The following is a 12516-nucleotide window of genomic DNA, read 5'->3' as shown; positions in this document are numbered from 1 at the left end:
CCTCACCCCACGCCCTCACCTGCTGCCTGTCTTCGCCGAGCCAAGGCTCAGCATCCCAAGAACCAGACCCTCTGTGAATCTCAGGACCAACTCCTGGTTCAAGCCCAAAGTTCTCCAGGGATTTTAATGTTCTCAAAACTGACATTTTCTTAAAAAACAATGTTCTTAGGGTACAAAAGCTACTGGACAGGATTGCAGTGCTGCACTTAGAAAATAAACAGAACAAGGAGAACACTAGAGCTCAGCATGCAGGCTGGCTCACCCTGGATGAGACAAACCACCCCGCACCATGTTTAGGCACTTGGGGTGCAGACCCCACACTCCGAACACAAAGCAGCACGAGTGAGCTCCCCACAGAACAAGAGACACATGAAGCGCATAAATCGCAGTTTGCACCTGGAACACTTGCGGTGCTCTGTGCCTGACTCCCGTGGAAATGGACAAGAGCGTTACCTTCCTGCGGACGACAGACTGGAGGCCCACCGGGTCTGAGCTGAAGCCAATCCAAGCCCGAGGAGGAAGCGGGCCCTGCCCCGGGCAGGCGGCCCTGGGTGGGGCAGCTTCGCCTCACAAAGGGGCAGCAGAAGCACCAGAGCCCCAAGACGTCTCGCTTTTCTGACAGCTCAGTTTTGCCACTGAGGCACGGAGCAGTAAGGAGGAGGACGGCCTAGCCAATCACAAGCTGTAACCAGAAAACGGTCACGTCCGGACCTCGCGGCCCCTGCCTCAGCGCGGCTTGTCCCGCACGTGAGTTCTGCGGTGTGTGATGAAGTTGGAGCTGTTGCTGAAGCCCTTGCCGCACTCGGGGCACCGGTAGGGCCTCTCGCCCGTGTGGGTCCGCTGGTGGATGATGAGCACCGAGTTCCAGCTGAAGCCCTTCCCGCACTCGGGGCAGCGGTAGGGCTTGTGGCCCAGGTGCGCCCGCTGGTGCATGAGCAGGACGGAGCCGCGGCTGAAGCCCTTCCCGCACTGGGCGCACCGGTGGGGCCGCTCGCCGGAGTGCGTGCGCTGGTGCGCCAGCAGCTGCGAGCGCTGGCCGAAGCCCTTCCCGCACTGGGCGCACCGGTGGGGCCGCTCGCCGGAGTGCGTGCGCTGGTGCTTGGTGAGGTTGGAGCTCCAGCTGAAGCTCTCGCCGCACGCCGGGCACTCGTAGGGCTTCTCGCCGGTGTGCACGCCCTGGTGCGCGATCAGGCTGGAGCTCTGGCTGAAGCTCTTGGCGCACACCCCGCACTTGTAGGGCTTCTCGGCCAGGTGCGTGCGCCGGTGCGTGGCCAGGTTGGAGCTGCGGCTGAAGCTCTTGCCGCACTCGCCGCACCGGTAGGGCCGCTCGCCGGTGTGCGTCCTGCGGTGCGTGACGAGCGCCGAGCTCTGGCTGAAGCGCTGGCCGCAGTCGGCGCAGCGGTAGGGCCTCTCGCCGGTGTGCACGCGCTGGTGCCGGATGAGGTTGGAGTTGTAGCTGAAGGCCTCCCCGCACTCCTTGCACGCGTACGGCTTCTCGCCGGTGTGGATGCCCCGGTGCGTGTGGAGGCTGGAGCGGTTGCCGAAGCCCTTCCCGCACTCGGGGCAGGCGTAGGGCTTCTCGCCGGTGTGCGTGCGCCGGTGCGCCGCCAGGTTGGGGCCGCGGCTGAAGCGCTTCCCGCACTCGGCGCAGCGGAAGGGCTTCTCGCCGGTGTGCGTGCGCCGGTGCGTGACGAGGTTGGCGCTGCGGCTGAAGCTGCGGCCGCAGTCCCGGCAGCGGTAGGGCCGCTCCCCGGTGTGCGTCGTCTGGTGCCGGCTGAAGTTGGAGCCGTCGCTGAAGCTCTTCCCGCACTGCTCGCAGCGGTAGTGCTTCTCCCCGGTGTGCGTGCGCCCGTGCGTGAGGAGGTGGGACTTCCGGCTGAAGGCCTTGCCGCACTGCGGGCACTCGTGGGGCTTCCCGCCCAGGTAGGTGCCCCGCGGGCCGATGAGCGGGCCGCGCCCGGCCGCCCCGCCCGGGCCGAGCGCCCCGTCCGAGGCCGTCCCCGCGCCCGGCTCCGCGGCCCGCACCGCCTCTTCACTGGCGCTGCCTCCGCCACCGCTGCGCCCCTCGGGATCTGAAACGACCGAGAGGCCTCGCGCCCTCAGTGCCCCCGCGCCCTCCTCATGCCCCCCGCGCCCTCCTCAGTGCCCCCGCGCCCTCCTCATGCCCCCCGCGCCCTCCTCAGTGCCCCCCGCGCCCTCCTCAGTGCCCCCGCGCCCTCCTCAGTGCCCCCGCGCCCTCCTCAGTGCCCCCGCGCCCTCCTCAGTGCCCCCGCGCCCTCCGTGCCCCCGCGCCCTCCTCCGTGCCCCCGCGCCCTCCTCCGTGCCCCCGCGCCCTCCTCAGTGCCCCCGCGCCCTCCTCCGTGCCCCCGCGCCCTCCGTGCCCCCGCGCCCTCCTCAGTGCCCCCGCGCCCTCCTCAGTGCCCCCGCGCCCTCCTCAGTGCCCCCGCGCCCTCCTCAGTGCCCCCCGCGGCCCTCCGTACCCCCCGCGCCCCTCAGTGTCCCCCGTGCCCTCCGTGCCCCCCGCGCCCTCCGTGCCCCCGCGCCCTCCTCAGTGCCCCCGCGCCCTCCTCAGTGCCCCCGCACCCCTCCGTGCCCCCGCGCCCTCCTCATGCCCCCCGCGCCCCTCAGTACCCCCCGCGCCCTCCGTGCCCCCGCGCCCTCCTCAGTGCCCCCCGTGCCCTCCTCAGTGCCCCCCGCGCCCTCCTCAGTGCCCCCGCGCCCTCCTCAGTGCCCCCGCGCCCTCCTCAGTGCCCCCGCGCCCTCCTCAGTGCCCCCGCGCCCTCCTCAGTGCCCCCCGTGCCCTCCTCAGTGCCCCCCGCGCCCTCCTCAGTGCCCCCGCGCCCTCCTCAGTGCCCCCGCGCCCTCCTCAGTGCCCCCCGCGCCCTCCTCAGTGCCCCCGCGCCCTCCTCAGTGCCCCCCGCGCCCTCCTCAGTGTCCCCCGCGCCCTCCGTGCCCCCCGCGCCCTCCGTGCCCCCGCGCCCTCCTCAGTGCCCCCCGCGCCCTCCTCAGTGTCCCCCGCGCCCTCCGTGCCCCCCGCGCCCTCCGTGCCCCCGCGCCCTCCGTGCCCCCGCGCCCTCCGTGCCCCCGCGCCCTCCTCAGTGCCCCCGCACCCCTCCGTGCCCCCGCGCCCTCCTCATGCCCCCCGCGCCCCTCCGTGCCCCCGCGCCCCTCCGTGCCCCCGCGCCCTCCTCATGCCCCCCGCGCCCCTCCGTGCCCCCGCGCCCTCCGTGCCCCTCAGTGCCCCCGCGCCCTCCTCAGTGCCCCCGCGCCCTCCTCAGGGCCCCCGCGCCCTCCTCAGGGCCCCCGCGCCCTCCTCAGTGCCCCCGCGCCCTCCTCAGGGCCCCGCGCCCTCAGGGCCCCCGCGCCCTCCTCAGGGCCCCCGCGCCCTCCTCAGGGCCCCCGCGCCCCTCAGTGCCCCCGCGCCCTCCTCAGTGCCCCCGCGCCCTCCTCAGGGCCCCCGCGCCCTCAGGGCCCCCGCGCCCCTCAGGGCCCCCGCGCCCCTCAGGGCCCCCGCGCCCCTCAGGGCCTCCGCGAGCCCCGTGCCCGGTACGGGGCGGAGGTCCCGAGCGAGGCCGGAAAGCTCTTAAAACAGCGCCTGGCTCGGGCTCGCTGTCGCCATGGTGACGGGTCCCTTCCCCTCCGGTAGTCGCGGGTCTTGAACTCCACGCTGGTTTCCCGCCGGCTCCAGCCGCCACTCTCCGGTCAGCCCTCGGGTCACATCCCGCCCTGGCCGCGAGACCTCGCCGGGCGCGCCCCCACCGGGGAGGGGCCGCCTGCCCGGCCTCCGTGGGTCGGTGCTGGAGTCGGGACCGTCCACTGCCACACCTCGGCCTCAACTTACCTTCTTCCCCAGCTCCCAGCCTCAGCGCTCCACTCCGGCTGCTACGGAGAGGCGCTGTTCTACCTCTACCTCGGCCGCAGCGCCCTTCCCCTACTCGCCTCAGAACTCGGGCCACACCGGGGCACAGCCACGCTCCTAAGGCAGGGCTCGGCCCACGCCTGCGGGGGACTCCGGTCACGCCTGTGGGGGACTCGGGGCCAGGCCTGTGGGGGACTCGGGTCACGCCTGCGGGGGACTCGGGGCCAGGCCTGTGGGGGACTCGGGGCCAGGCCTGTGGGGGACTCGGGGCCAGGCCTGTGGGGGACTCGGGGCCAGGCCTGTGGGGGACTCGGGGCCAGGCCTGTGGGGGACTCGGGGCCAGGCCTGTGGGGGACTCGGGGTCACGCCTGTGGGGGACTCGGCCCACGCCTGCGGCACCGGCGATGCAGTGCGAGCTGCGCGACCTTCCGGCGGTCACCGAGGCGGGTCAGGGCTCACACCTCGGGGCTGAGCCTCAGATCCAGGCCGGAGCCAGCGGGTGGAAAAGTGCTGGGCCTCGGCCCGCAGTTCCGGAGCTCGCGCGGGGCCCACCCCGCGGGCCCCCCACCCCGCCGGCTCACCGCGGGCCCGCGGGCGCGCGGCCTCGGCCTCCGGGCCGCCCTCCGGCCGGTGCTCCCGCAGCCAGGCCTGGATCTCGCGTGGCAGCGCCGTCAGCATCTGCTCCCGGGTGTGCGCCTCGGACCCCAGCCAGCGCCGACAGAGCTCCCGGAGGCGGCCGAGGGCGCCGCGGGCGCCGCCGCCGTCCGGGGCCTCGGGCTCGGGGCCGGCCTCCTGCAGCACGGCCTCCTGCACCCAGCACTCCTCCTCCGAGACCGGGCTGGCGGCCCCGGCCGGCGCCTCTTCCGGACGCAGCTGGACCCCAGGCCCGAGGGCGCCGGGCGGCTCCGCGGCCATGGCCGTCTGCGGAGACACGAGGCACGGGCCCGCCGTCAGCCGCTTAGACGGCGGGAGCGGCCCGGCGGGGACCCGGAGGCCGCCCCGACAGCTAACGCGGGACACGCCCCCGCCCTCGGCCTCCGTCCCGGCGCGCGCCAGCGGGGGCGGGGCGGGGCGTCCGGGACGCTCCGGGCTGCGTGCGCGGCCAGAGGACCCGCGGGGCCGCGGCCACGCGCGCGGAGCCCCGACGGCCCCGCGGGCTCGGGCCCGCTACACGCTCGCCTCGAGCGGTCTGCCGCGGCCCGCGAGGCCCCGGACCGGCCTCTCCGCTCACCTCTCCCGAGGCCACGTCCGCCTCCAGCCGCCGCTCGGCGAGCGAAACCGGCCCGGGGCCCGGCCCGGCCCCTCAGGACGCGCCTCAGCTGAAGCCCGTGGGGCACCGAGAACAATGGACGGGAGAGGCCCGCCTACCGCCGCGCTCATTGGCTGCCGAGAACAGCCCTGGGAACTCTGCTCCGCTATTGGCGGAGACAGCGCCCGGCCCGGAGGCGGGAGCGAGGCCGGGCCCGAGGCATTGTGGGAGGTGTAGTCTGCGCAGGGACGCTGGGACGCGGCCAGCAGGAAAGCCCTCGGACGCGCCGTCGGGTCGCCAGAGGGGCGTCGGCTGCAGCCTGAGGAGGCTGGTTCGCGGTCCCAGGACGCCGTGCCTCTGCCCGCACAAACGCAAGGCGGACTGGCGGACTTGGAAGTGCTTTCCGGCGCAGCCCCGGGGGGCCACCGCGGGTGGACGGCGCGGGGCGTCAGAGCCGGCTGAGTGGGACGGGAGGCCACGCGGGGGGTGGGGGCGGCGCCGGCGGGGCGGGGCCTCCTGCCCGCCGCCCCGCGCCCGCCGCCCCGCGCCCGCCGCCCCGCGCCCGCCGCCCCGCGCCCGCCGCATTTCCCACGCGGAGTTCCCGCGCCGGGAAGCCCCGCCCCCCGCCCAGGTAGGAAGTGTGCGCTGGTGTGTGGAAGTGTGTGGTAGTGCCTGTGCGTGTGCAAAGCAGTAACTGGCGGGCAGTGACGGCCTTTGCTTTCTTATAAGCCTGAAAGACGTTTCAGGTGTATGAATGACTATGTTTTCTGTGCTGGACCGTGCGCACCACACACGTGCACATCGTATACACATGTGTGTGTTAGTGTGTACTACCCGGGCTTGAACTCAGCTCCTTGCTTGACCGGAACCCTACTACTCGAGCCACACCTCCAACCCAGCTTTTTGTCGGTTAATTGCAGATGGAATCTCCAGGACTTTTCTGTCCCACCTGACGTCTGATCTCAGCTTCAGATAGGAATCTGAGCCCAGTGTGAGTTGCTTGTGAGAGCAAATAGAAAGAGTAACAATGCTTTGTCACAGAAGTTACTATGTTTCTTGATTTGTTGTTTGCTTTCTGGTTTATTAAACATACATATTTAGGTTTTTTGTTGTTGTTGTTGTTGTTCACAGAGCTTGAACTCGGCCTGGGCGCTGTCCCTGAGCAAGAGCTCAAGGTTAGCGCTCCACTTGAGCCACTGTGCCACTTCTGGCTTTTTCTGTGTTTGTGGTAGTGACGAATCTAACCTGGGGCTTCATGCATGCTAGGCAAGCACTCTACCACTAGGCCACATTCCCAGCCTGATATTTGATTTTTATGTGGCCAGTTTTAGTACTTCTGTCATTTTATAGATCCTGAAGTTGAGGGTTAGAAATTCTTCGGCAACACTCCAAAGATCATTCAAAATTCATTTGATGTTTACAATTTAACCTCCTTAATTGATGTACAGTACATACATACCTGACCCTCTGTAAATCAATAAATAAAGTGTATTATAACTAAAAAAAATGTCTGAAAAGTACTTTTTCCCTTTGTTAGTGGGTGCAGGATTGAATCCTGTCACCCACGATGCTCCCTGCTAACATCTTATTTGCCCAAACTGACCACATGGGAACAGCACCCCCTCCAGGCCAGCCTGAGAAATTGACTCTCAGTGCCTGAATAGAATTCCCACACACACCCAAAAAGGGAGATCCAAAAATAACTGAGGGGTGACAGGCTTTAGGAGTGACTTTATATTAACAGAGATTTATTTCTCCACTTATCCATCCTCATCAAGAATGGAAATTAGGGCTGGGAAGGTGGCTCAGTGGTAGAGCTCTTGCCTTGCATGCATGAGGCCCTGGGTTCGATTCCTCAGCACCACATAAGCAAAAAGAAAAAAGCCGGAAGTGGCGTTATGGCTCAAGTGGTAGAGCGCTAGCCTTGAGCTGAAGAGCTGAGGGACAGTGCCCAGGCCCAGAGTTCAGGCCCCACGACCAGACCCCCCCCCAAAAAAAAGAATGGAAATTAACACCAAAAAAAAACACAATTGGCAGGTGTAGGGAATGCTGGAAGAATGAAGTCCAAGAATCCACTGATTACCAACTGTTACCACCCCCAATCAAGTAGTGGCCAGAAGAACTGATGCTGGCTTGTCATAGGATAGCATGGGAGTCCTAGAAACACAGCAAGATTTAGGGTTGCTGTTAGATCACTTGACCAAGAGAGGGGGGAGGAAAAGTTTAATGCTAGAAAGACTGGCAGGCTTACTTCATTAGGACAGAGAGCAGCAGCTGCTATTAAGTTAGGGAGGGGTATTTATAGGGCGGGAGCATACAAAGAGATTGAGTTCTTTGTTGTGAGCGGGAGGCAGTGTTGTCGTTAGTGGCCAGGCAGCCCGGCAGGACCTTGGTGGCTGGAATGCTGGCCCTCTCACAATAACTTCACCCCAGCTCACAGCTGCTCTACCAATTCCTTTTTTTTTTTTTGTCGTCATGGGGCTTGAACTCTGGGCCTGGGCACTGTCCCTCAGCTCTTCAGCTCTACCGCTTGAGCCACAGCACCACTTCTGGTTTTCTGAGTAGTTTATTGGAGATAAAAGAGTCTTACAGCCTTTCCTGCCAGGGCTGGCTTTGAACCAGGATCCTCAGATCTCAACCTCCTGAGTAGCTAAGATTACAGGTGTGAGCCACCGGTACCCAGCTTCTACCAATTCCTTTTTCCACTGAGAGCGAGAGCTGTTCTTCCAAGGACTGTTCTTTGTTAAAAGTGTCAGAGAACTATTCTGCCTAATTTTAAATAAAAGGGACTTATAGGAAAAACCTCAGTGTAGATAGAAGCTGAAGAGTCAGGCTTGAGAACAGTTGGGAACTAGGAGACAAGTGCATGGCTTTAAGAATTACAATGCCTTAGCAGGAAGTCTAGCCTGCCCCTCCCCCGTGCGTGTTTATGATATACCGCATCTCCCCACCTCCCTCACTCAGGGTGCCAAGCATAGGGAAAGAGAATTTGGTTGGCTGAATTTCAATCACATGCCCACACTCTGTGAGTCGGATCCAGTGGAGATGGGGTCCTGCTCCTCACTCTTCTTAGTTATATCCCATACAAAGGCAAACCTTCCATTCCTGGGACTTGAAACCTCACTAGAGAGGCAGAAACTATATGTGTCATTGTTTTAAATGCCAGACAAGAAGGGGCCTTGCCCCAAGGAATGTCCAGCTAAGGCCTTCTGAGCCCCTTAGCTCATCTCCACTTGATGGAGATGATGGGGATGGAGGTGATGAGGGTGGAGATGGGGAGATGCTGCTTTCCAGGGAGATCTGTTTATGATCTGGACCAGGGGCTCCTGAGTAGAGGCCAGGCACTGAGACAGAGGAGCCCTGGGGTCAGGAAGATGCGAGCAGTACCTCTTCCTGCCTCACACCCCAGCACGCTACTGTGTACAGGGGAAATCTTGCTTCTGCTAGATATGCTGCAGACCTAGAGCTGCTAACTGTGACTGGAAAAAGCCCATTTAAATGACTAGTGTGTAAGTAATGACAGGACCTGGACTATACTAAGAAGAAAGAAGAGACTAGATGGTACCTCGTAAGAATGCGAAGATAGGAAGAGAAACTAGGAACTGGGATCGTGGTAACATTTATTGTAAAGAGGGAAGAGTGAAAGTTAGTTAAGGAAGTGTCATGTGGCATGCCCATGCTATATGTCCAGCAGGATTTTTGTTTCTTTGAGTGGATTTTTTTTTTTGTTTGTTTTGTCAGACGTGGGCCTGCACTCTGGGCCAGGGTGTTGTCTCTCAGCTCTTTTTTAGCTCAAAGCTAGCGCTCTACCACTTGAGCCACAGCGCCACTTCCAGCTTTTTCTGCTTATGTGGTGTTGAGGAATGGAACCCAGGGCCTCATGCATGCAAGGCAAGCGCTCTACCACTGAGCCCCTTCCCAGACGAGTGGAATTTTTTTTTGAGGTTGAGATCCAGAAGATTGAGGTTCAAGCCAGAATGGGCAGGAACGTTGTGAGGCTCCATCTCCAATTAAACAGCAGAGTGTCAGGTTGGAGGTGTGGCTCAAGTGGTAGAGCACCAACTATGAAAAAGCTCAGGGAGTGGAATGGAGATGGAGTGGAATTTTTCACCTCCAAAGCCAGTGTTTTCCTGGTTTTTATTAATGGTTGGTCTTTTTTTTTTTTTTTTTTTTTTTGTGGTTGTGGGGCCTGAGCTCTGGGCCTGGGCACTGTCCCTCAGCTCTTCCGCTCAAGGCTAGCACTCTACCACTTGAGCCACAGTGCTACTTCTGGCTTTTTCTGTTTATGTGGTGCTGAAGAATCGAACTCTGGGCCTCATGCATGCAAGATAAGCACTGTACCACTGAGCCACCTTTCCAGCCCAATGGTTGGTCTTGAATGTAGTCTTGAAGGTTTTCAGGCTTTGGACCTTGTGTCCCTCCTTGGGGGCAGTTGGCTTTTCTCCTAGTCACCTTGTGCCAGCCAGGGCTTCTCTGAGACTGTATACTCAGGCCCTGTTCCAGCCCTTTAGCTCCACGAGGAGGAAGCAGAGAGGATTTACAACCTCCAGCCAACTCCTGGGCTGTGGGCACAGGACATTTGTGGGGCAGGTTCCAGGTGTTTCTGGGCTGCACAAAGCAGCTCAGAGGTGTCCCTAGGGCAAGGCAGCTCAGCTAGACAGACTGGAGAGGCTGGGGACAGGGCTTGTTAGAAGATATTACCGTAACCTGCAGTGCCTCCTTCCCAGCAGGACTACAGGCAAATGCTAATTATACAGATAGGAAGGGGGAAAGGGAGAAAAAATTAAAATACATAGGCAAAAACAAAAACCAGCTCAAGGACAGAGCCCAGGCCCTGAGTTCAAGCCTCAGGACTGACAGACAGACAGACAGACAGACAGACCCACAGACAGACAGACACACAGACACATAGACACACACACACACACACACACACACACACACACACACACACACACTTCCAAAATAAGTAGAAGGAAAACTAGCTCTAACCCTAACCTTTAACTACTGAATTAGGCAGTCTCCTCCCTCTTGTAGCTGCGCGTCCCTAGGAGCCCCCAGGACCAAGAGTGTTGGTGATTGCCATGCTGCAACCTCTGGACATTCCCACCTGCTGGAGAGCCCAGCCTCCCTGGCAGGACACTCCGTGTTCCTGCCATTGCTCGTCACCACCACAAGGGGCCACTGTGGACGACCCTGTAAATTACCACCAGGGTCACCCTGCCAGTAGGCCTTCATTCAATAGCCGTTCTGGAAGATCCCTGGAGGAAGAATGCCACTCTCTGGGCACCACTTGAACCACACCTCCAGCCCTCTGCTACTATTACTATTATTATTGTTGTTGTTGTTATTAGTGTGTGTGCACCAGTACTGGAGCTTGAACTTAGAGCCTGGGTGCCTGGCTTTCTTGCTCAAGGATAGTGCTCCACTGCTTGAGCCATATCCCATTTCCAGCTTGTGGTAGTTAAGTAGAGCTGAGTTTCATGGACTTTCCTTGCGTGGCTGGCTTTGAACCTTGGTGGTCAGATCTCAGCCTCCTGAGGAGCTCAGGGCTGAGCCACCAGCACCCAGCTGGGTTTTGTTCTTGTCACCACTTGGAACTGGGCATCCCATGACTCACTTTTCTTTTTTTTTTTTCGGTCATGGGGCTTGAACTCTGGGCCTGGGCGCTGTCCCTCAGCTCTTCAGCTCAAGGCTAGCGCTCTACCACTTGAGCCACAGCACCACTTCTGGTTTTCTGGTGGCTTATTGGAGATGAGAGTCTCACGGACTTTCTGCCTGGGCTAGCTTTGAACCGCAGTCCTCAGATCTCAGCCTCCTGAGTAGGATTACAGGCATGAGCCATCGTCGCCTGGCATGACTCACTTTTTTAAAATCTAGTTGGGAGGGCTGGGAAGGTGGCTCAGTGGTAAGAGTGCTTGCCTTGCATGCATGAAGCCTGAGGTTCGATTCCTCAGTAGTACATACACAGAAAAAGCCAGAAGTGGTGCTGTGGCTCAAGTAGTAGAGTGCTAGCCTTGAGCAAAAGAAGCTCAGGAACAGCGCCCAGACCCTGAGTTGAAGCCCCAGGACTGGCAAAAAAAATCAAAAACTCTAATCAGGAAGTACATTACCCGATGGTCTGGGGAGACTGGGAGTGCTGGTAATGGGGAAGGCCAGCCCCACCTGTGTCCTGCAGCCCTCCCTGGGGCCCAGTGTGGTTGGGGAGGGACCGGCTGGTGCCCGGGGCTGGCTGAGCTGGAGGACTCATTTCCTGCTGCATCTCGGGCGGGGCCCAGGAGTTTCAGAGGCTCCTCTGAAGCCCTGGCCTCAGGTCACTTCCAGTCAGGCCCTGGCCCTTCAGGGAAGGACAGTGAACCAATTAAACCCAGGGCTCAGGCTGTCTTCTCCCGGAGGCACTTGGGGGACTCCCTGGGGCGCTGGGGAGGGCAGGGACTGGAGGGGAACCAGGGTTTCCATCAGCTTGGAACGAGTTCATCCTTCCTTAATTGCTAGGACACTGCGTGCGCTCTGCAGGAGTGTCTTGCAATGCGTGTACAATGCGTCTTACATAAACTTGTTTTTCACAGAATCAATAAGCAGCCTCTTAGGCTCACCCCAAGGACCTCACTGCCCCCCCACCTGACACCCAGGGAACCCCTAGTTTAAATCCTCAGTCCTAAGTGTTCTTGACACCCTATCTGCCTCTTCATAGGTTTACTGAAGCCTGAGAGTGTGGCTCCAGTGATAGATCCTGAGTTCAAACCCTAGTCACCGATAATAAAAAGAAATCAAGAAGTAACTATCTGGGGCTGGGAAGGTGGCTCAGTGGTAGAGCGCTTGCCTTGCATGCCTGAGGCCCTGGGTTCAATTCCTCAGCACCACATAAGCAGAGAAAAGCCAGAAGTGTTGCTATGGCTCAAGTGGTAGAGTGCTAGCCTTGAGCTGAAGAGCTGAGGGACAGCACCCAGACCCAGAGTTCAAGGCCCATGACTGGCCAAAAAAAAAAAAAGTAACTATCTGACCTTCATATTCAAGTACATAATGTTGCTAAAAAGAAAAAAATCAACATGTGGCCAGGCGCTGATGGCTCACACCTGTAATCCTAGCTACTCAGGAGGCTGAAATCTGAGGATCTCCAGTTGAAGCAACTCTTATCTCCAATGACTACTCAGAAAAAGCTGGAAGTAGTGGTATGGCTCAAATGGTAGAGTGTTAGCTTTGAGCACAAAGAGGTTCAGAGATAGTGCCTAGGTCCTAAGTTCAAGCCTCAGGACTGCCCAACCCACCCCCTACCCCCCCAAAAAAATCAACACATGAAGCCAGGCGCTTCCGGCTCATATGTGTAATCCTAGCCACTCGGGAGGCTGTGATCTGAGGCCCACGGTTCAAAGCCAGGTGGGGGAGGAAAGTGCAACATTCTTTTTGT

The 12516-nt window shown here is 61.0% G+C and overlaps 1 protein-coding gene across 1 annotated transcript; it reads right to left on the bottom strand.

Moving 5' to 3' along the window:
• Positions 1 to 97: 97 nt before the first annotated feature.
• On the bottom strand, positions 98 to 5182 carry Zscan2 (zinc finger and SCAN domain containing 2). The gene is made up of 3 exons (XM_070043318.1): positions 5091 to 5182; positions 4441 to 4780; positions 98 to 2072 (listed from the first exon to the last, which is right to left on the bottom strand). Exons 2-3 carry the CDS (start codon positions 4772 to 4774, stop codon positions 727 to 729), a joined length of 1680 nt encoding a protein of 559 aa, XP_069899419.1. The 5' UTR covers positions 4775 to 4780; positions 5091 to 5182; the 3' UTR covers positions 98 to 726.
• Between the last annotated feature and the right edge of the window lie 7334 nt (positions 5183 to 12516).

This window comes from Dipodomys merriami, unplaced genomic scaffold, assembly GCF_024711535.1.
Source record: "Dipodomys merriami isolate MVZ:Mamm:240054 unplaced genomic scaffold, mDipMer1.0.p SCAF_33, whole genome shotgun sequence".
Taxonomy (NCBI): domain Eukaryota; kingdom Metazoa; phylum Chordata; class Mammalia; order Rodentia; family Heteromyidae; genus Dipodomys; species Dipodomys merriami.
This window is presented reverse-complemented; position numbering and strand designations above follow the sequence as displayed.

Bases quoted from the DNA above. Each gene is read 5' to 3' on its own strand.
- Zscan2 (XM_070043318.1), bottom strand. From the start codon at position 4,774: ATGGCCGCGGAGCCGCCCGGCGCCCTCGGGCCTGGGGTCCAGCTGCGT. The intron at 2,073-4,440 runs GTGAGCCGGCGG...CGGTCGTTTCAG, and splicing joins CGCGCGCCCGCGGGCCCGCG to ATCCCGAGGGGCGCAGCGGT.